The sequence below is a fragment of the Microtus pennsylvanicus genome, chromosome 19 (assembly GCF_037038515.1).
Source record: "Microtus pennsylvanicus isolate mMicPen1 chromosome 19, mMicPen1.hap1, whole genome shotgun sequence".
Taxonomy (NCBI): domain Eukaryota; kingdom Metazoa; phylum Chordata; class Mammalia; order Rodentia; family Cricetidae; genus Microtus; species Microtus pennsylvanicus.
Genome location: NC_134597.1, coordinates 35,853,915 through 35,860,347, shown reverse-complemented (window position 1 = coordinate 35,860,347; position 6,433 = coordinate 35,853,915). Strand labels below are relative to the sequence as shown.

The following is a 6,433-nucleotide window of genomic DNA, read 5'->3' as shown; positions in this document are numbered from 1 at the left end:
TCTCTTCTACCTATGTGGATCCCAGGGATCAGACTCAAGCTGTAAAACTCGGAGGGAGGCTCCTTCATCCATATTCATCTGTCTCTCACCCTTGGCCCTTACTTCTTGCTAACAATTTATATATTTATATAATTTATATATATAGTATATATAGAGTTATGAAAGATCAGAGAATTGTTTTCCTAATATGCTGCCTTAAAATCCCATAAAGATTTTTAATATTAAATTTTTATCACATTAAATGTTTATCACAAGCCTCTCTAACTAGATGGAATCTTAATGTTTATCAAATCAAATGTGCTGAACTGAACAGGTGAAAAATAATCTATGCTACAGAACTGTGTAATTTAGCTGTATAACTGATGAAAATTAGACAAAGATGAAATTCTGTGCCGGCAGAAAGTCAGGTCCCATTGTCCTACCTTTCTCGCCATCACTTCCAGTTCAGAGGAGCAAACATTGGTTCTTAGTTCTACTTTGTAACTTCTATGTTTCTACTGCCTGGGACACAGTCAGGGCCTGTCTTCAATTACTGAGGCGATGTTGGGACTTTCTCTGAGTAGGGCATAGTGGCACCATCTCTCCTTCTTCCTTGCAAGAATAAGACTCTGGAGACAGAGGGCTCGTTCACCCTTATATTCTCTGCTCCTGTCACAGGTCAGGTCCTAGCCAGTACACAGCATATGTTTGTCAAATTCAGAAAGGCGAAATGAAATTCCCTCATTATCCTAAGAAGCTGAGAACAAGACTATATATTAGGAAGAAGTTGATCCTTTTATAAAACCAACATCAAAATAGTACTAGAAGAAATAGATGCTGAGTTCATTCTTTATATAACAGTGGTATGGACACTGATTATACATAGATTCTGCCTTGGTTCCTGAAATATTTTGAAACATGGCTTTTGCAATTAAATTTGGTCATTAGAAGTTATTGTAAATGACCTTGTGTCCCTCCCCCATTCAGTTAGCGTTCTGATCTCCTGGACTTCCTACTGCCACTTGTCCTTATGCTCATAGATAGAAAAGTGATGTAGACTTTCTGAGTGCAGGAACAGTGCCCGGTGGGGAGCTACTGAGTGTTTTCCCAAGATGCATTCATGTTTACTGGTTCATCAGGCCTCACTTGACATACTCTGCAGAAAGCTTTATTTATTTGTTGTTGTTCAGTGTTTCCAATGAAGAAAACAGAGGTAGGGAAGTCAAGAAGCCTGTAACAGGGCAGCCTTCTCAAACAGACAAGCTGGACCTCAGATCCCCTGACGGCACATTCAATGCATTGCCTGCTCTACAAGGCAAGATACCATTCTAGATCTGCCATCGATGGCCATCAAGTATACTTATCCTTAGACTATATCTGTCAACAACCACTTCTGCCTCTCACTTATAAGTTAGGAAACACCTGAGATCATAACTACAGCTTCAAATTGGTCCTGAGGTGAATTTGAGACTTGAGCAGGTGACCTCAGTTGGCCCCCTGGGTTCTTTAGATATAAAACAAGAGGGAGGAGATAAGACCTCATGGTTACTTCTATTTTTAGCAGGATTGACCACAATCTGGATGGGATCTGGATCATTCACACTAGTCAGAAGATGAGGATTCTGTCTACAGCAACAAGTGATCTGGGAATGGTAACAAGTCCAAATTGAGCCACTTCCTCTGCTGACTCAGTGGATGGGCTCTGGACTGTTCCAGTGCTCTGAATCCCATCCAGCACCTCCTAATCTTAATCCTACCCACTAACCTTCACTAGGAACCTAAAGTCATGTTCTTTTTTTTCTTTTTTATTCATTTTTAAAAAGAAAACAAACTATCTTTTTTTAATTATACATACCAATCCAAGTTCCCACCCCTTCAACACACCCTCCCACCCTACCCATATCCAGTCCTCAGAGAGGGTAAGGCACATTGCTTTGGGGAAGGTTCAAGGCCCTCCCAACTACCCAATGAAAATAGATTCCCAAAAAGCCATTACATGCACTAGGGATAAATCCTGCTGACATTGCCAGTGGCCCCTCAGTCTGCCCCAGACATGCAACTGTCAACCACAACCCAAGAAACTAGTTTGGTCCTATGCTTGTTCCTTCCCAGTCTGGCTGGAATTGGTGAGCTCTCATTAGCTCGGGTAGACTGTTTCAGTGCGTGTACCCATCATGGTCTTGACCTCTTTGCTCATATTCTCACTCTTCCTACTCTTCAACTGGACTTTGCAAGCTCAGTCCAGTGATCCAATGAGGGTCATTGCCTCTGTTTCCATCACTTGCTGGATGAAGGTTCTATGGTGATATTTAAGATAGTCATCAGTCTGACTACAGGGCAAGGCCAGTTCAGGCATCCTCTCCTCTATTGCTTAGAGTCTTAGCTGGAGTCATTCTTGTGGATTCCTGGGAATTTCTCTAGAGACAGGTTTCTTGCTAACTCTATAATGGCTCCCTCAATCAAGATATCTCCTTCCTTGCTCTCATCTCTGTCCTTCCTTCTTCTCGGCTATCCCATTCCTTCAAATTCTTCTTAACCCTCTCTTTCTCTCCTCGTCTTCGTCTCCCACCCTTTCTTTTCATCCTACCCCTATGCTCCCAATTTTGTCAGGCGATCTTGTCTGTTTCAACCTAAATACACTTTCTACCTGTCACAGTTGCTACAGTGATATCTTCTGGTCAGGATCAAAGACAAAGGGAGGCAAGAGCTGTCTGCACTGTACAGCAACTCTCTACTCTCGCTTGCAAAAATTTAGGTGGGCATCTACCCTCTGTTTCCAGCCAGGGGAAATAAGGACAGAATTATGCTTTACAGAACTCCTGTGTTTGATGATGTGGCTCCGCTGTAGCTGTATTAAGGATAATATACAGTATTTATATTGCTTGGCTGTATATGCACAAACTTGTTCATTGACTTCCAAAGAAAGCACTAAGGTCCATTTCTTTTATTTCTGATTTGATTCTGTGTACCCACTGATTTCCAAAGAACAGAGTCTTAATATTAAAAGAAAAGATTTCCCAAAGACTGGCTGAGTGCATGGAGCCTGGTATGTTCAATACATTTTCCAATAAATGAGTTATTTTCTTGTTAAATATCTTAAGTAAAAGAAGCATACCTAGAGATTATACTGCCAGTAAAAAATCTAAGGGAATTTAATTGGATTTTCCCAAGAACCAGTTAGCCACCATGATGGACATATGACGATGTAGTGCAAACTCAGATGAGGAAGGGAAACTCACAACTGTGAAAGCATTGAGAGTTTTCTCATCATTTCCTGCTTGGTGTCAGTGTGTCTGCTCCCACGGCTCTCCAGAAGTTCTCGGCACACCACCCTTTCATCACCTTCTTAAACAGCTAAATAAATGCTCAACACTTCCCAGACTAGTTACATGTAATAACGACGTAAGAAACATCCACAACGATAATTTAATTACGAAGGCTGAAATTTAATTATCCAAGCACTGACCTTGTTCCTTTCATAATGCTTAACACAATTAAATTAATTTTGTAATTTTTAAATTAATCTCTGTGTCCCTGGTTAAATTACAAGAACCAAGAGAGCAGACTTGTGAGTCTGTCTTTTTTCTCTCTCTCACAGACAGGAACAGCAACAAAGAACACCCACACCATTTCCAGGACACAGCAGATTCCCATCTCAAAGAGAGTCCCTCCTTGGGGATGATGGGTGTAGTGAGGAGGATGTAAGAGGATTCTCTTCTACACCATCATTTAGACTGGAACTTATTGGGAATAGGAAGTACAACTGAATGGATGCTTACAAAATGGCATTCAGGAGTGCGGAAGCAGCCCTTCCATACCCAGTAGTACCTGTAAGACTTGGGCAGCTACTGTCTGACATTGAAGAATCTACCTTTCTTTGCTTTGTCCCATTTTCATTAAGACCTTTTGCAACTTTCACATCTTCCTTCCTGAGGTTTTCTTTTACTTTCATGTTTTAATGTTGTATTGCTCTCTCCTCTTTTCCACCATCCATTGTATTTGTTCCCTTTTCTTCTACCCTGACAGATTGCCGCCACCACATTGTTTCAATTTGTAGAGTCCTGGATGTAGAAGTGGGATTGTCTCCTCAGAGCCAAATACATTTGGGTCAGCAGCCATGTCTTTCTTCCTCCTCTGTCTCGACTACATTCTTCCCTACTCGCCCAAATTAAAGAACCAGGCTATGTCCCAGGTCCAGCTCCAATCACCAATCACAACCTAGGACTCAGTACATGACCTATGGTGGCGCCTGTACTTGCCCTCCCTGACTTGCCCTTCCCCTATTTCTGGCCAGCTGACCCAGCTGCTCCATGTGGAGAGAAAACGTGACCTGGGTGAGTGAGTTTATCCTGATGGGTCTCACCAGTGACAAGCACATCCAAGCTGGACTCTTTGTCCTCTTTGGGGCCACATACCTGCTGACTCTGCTGGGCAATGGACTCATCGTCCTCCTGATTGCACTGGACCCACGACTCCACCTGCCCATGTATTTCTTCCTCTGCCACTTGTCAGTGGTCGACATTTGCTACACCTCCAGTGGGGTCCCCCAGATGCTGGCACACTTCCTCATGGAGAGGAAGACCATCTCTTTTGCCCTATGTGGGATCCAGCTTTTCTTTGCTCTGACTCTTGGGGGAACTGAGTTCTTGCTTCTGGCTGCCATGGCCTATGACCGCTATGTGGCTGTCTGTGATCCACTACGGTACACCGTGGTCATGAGTCCAAGGCTCTGCATGGTTCTGGCAGGTGTCTCTTGGCTTGTGGGTGTGGTTAATTCTGCTGTGGAGACAACGGTCACCATGCGCCTTCCCACCTGTGGGCACAATGTGCTCAACCATGTGGCCTGTGAGACACTGGCCCTTGTCAGGCTGGCCTGTGTGGACATCACCCTCAACCAGGTGGTGATACTGGTCTCTAGTGTGGTGGTGCTGCTGGTGCCCTGCTGCCTGGTCTCTCTGTCCTATGCCCACATTGTGGCTGCCATCTTGAAGATCCGCTCTACCCAAGGACGCCGCAAAGCCTTCGGGACCTGTGCCTCCCACCTGACTGTGGTCTCCATGTCTTACGGGATGGCCCTCTTCACCTATATGCAGCCCCGCTCGACAGCCTCTGCTGAGCAGGACAAGGTGGTGGTGCTCTTCTATGCTGTGGTGACCCCCATGCTGAATCCTCTCATCTACAGTCTGAGGAACAAGGATGTGAAGGCTGCTCTGAGTTAAGTTCTGATGAACAACTTTAAGTCAAAGAATTAGGAAGCAATTCTGTAAAGAGGCCATTTCTCTTCGTAGCAGGAGTGGGAGTATATGGCTCCTTCTGGTGTGCATATAAGTGTGCTGGGGTACATAGCTCCTTGTGGTGTATATATAAGTGTGCTTGGGTATATAACTTCTCATGGTGTGCATGTGTTTGTGCACACAGGACTGTGCTGTGACACACACACACACACACACACACACACACACATATATACACTTCTTTGAGTTGAAACAGAACTAAGATTTTCTTTTGGTTTCTTCCTTATGTCAAAGAAAGTGAATTGTACATAATTAAAATGATCCAACCTACAAAAAAACTGGATGAAATATATTTATTTTCTTAAATGAAAGAAAAGAGAAACGACACAGCAGATATAGTGATTAGAAAGGATTACTCTCATCAAACATGCACACAATTTATGCCAAGATCCCTTTCAGGGCTAGATTCTCCAAATATATAAAAATCAGACAGAAAGGAAAAAGAAATAAATAGTAAATTGCACAATTTTCTGGGCTTATTGATCAAATTGGCCTTAGGACAGAAGAATAAATGTCATATGATTCCCACCTGGTGCAGCCCGTCTTACGAGGGTGTGGAGCTCATACAGATCAGAAGCCAAAGTTATAATCATGATCTCCACAGCCCTAGTGAGCAAGCTTTGGTCACGTGCAATCCCAAGGACTTCACTTGTCTTCTTTCCACTTCCAGCGTGCAGAGAAGGCAGGCGGCCTCAAACTCATGTTCTCTATACAATAAACACATTCAACTCACGAAAAGTCAGGGATGTATTCAAAAGTTGTGCTTGGTTATAAGGACACACCATGCACGACCAGAGGTGAGCCACAGTATGACTCAAGGAAAGAATCTTTTCCTCATTAGAAATAATCTGACTCACCCCTCTAACACATGCTCAGGGTTTGGGAGCATCTTCTAAACATCCTGGAGAATAGAGCATAGCGGTGGTGACTGGATGCTGCCAAATGTTTAAAACAATTCTTTTGATGTATATTAAGTACCTCTCATCCAGGAGCGGGAGAGACAGCTCAGTAGTGAAGGGCACTTGCTCTTACCAAGGAGCTGGGTTCCATTACCAGCACACATACCAGCTCACTACCATCTGCAACTCTAGTCCCTTGGGATCTGACATCATCTTCTGATCTCTGCTGACACTGCACACATGTGGTGCACAGACACCTAT

The 6,433-nt window shown here is 43.6% G+C and overlaps 1 protein-coding gene across 1 annotated transcript; it reads left to right on the top strand.

Annotated features, from left to right (window-relative positions):
* Nucleotides 1-4,289: 4,289 nt before the first annotated feature.
* Nucleotides 4,290-5,198, top strand: LOC142838229 (olfactory receptor-like protein OLF3). The gene has a single exon (XM_075953594.1). The coding sequence runs from the start codon at nt 4,290-4,292 to the stop codon at nt 5,196-5,198; it is 909 nt and encodes a 302-aa protein (XP_075809709.1).
* Nucleotides 5,199-6,433: the final 1,235 nt, after the last annotated feature.

What these genes read in the sequence shown, in the direction of transcription:
- LOC142838229 (XM_075953594.1), top strand. Translation starts at nt 4,290, where the DNA reads ATGTGGAGAGAAAACGTGACCTGGGTGAGTGAGTTTATCCTGATGGGT.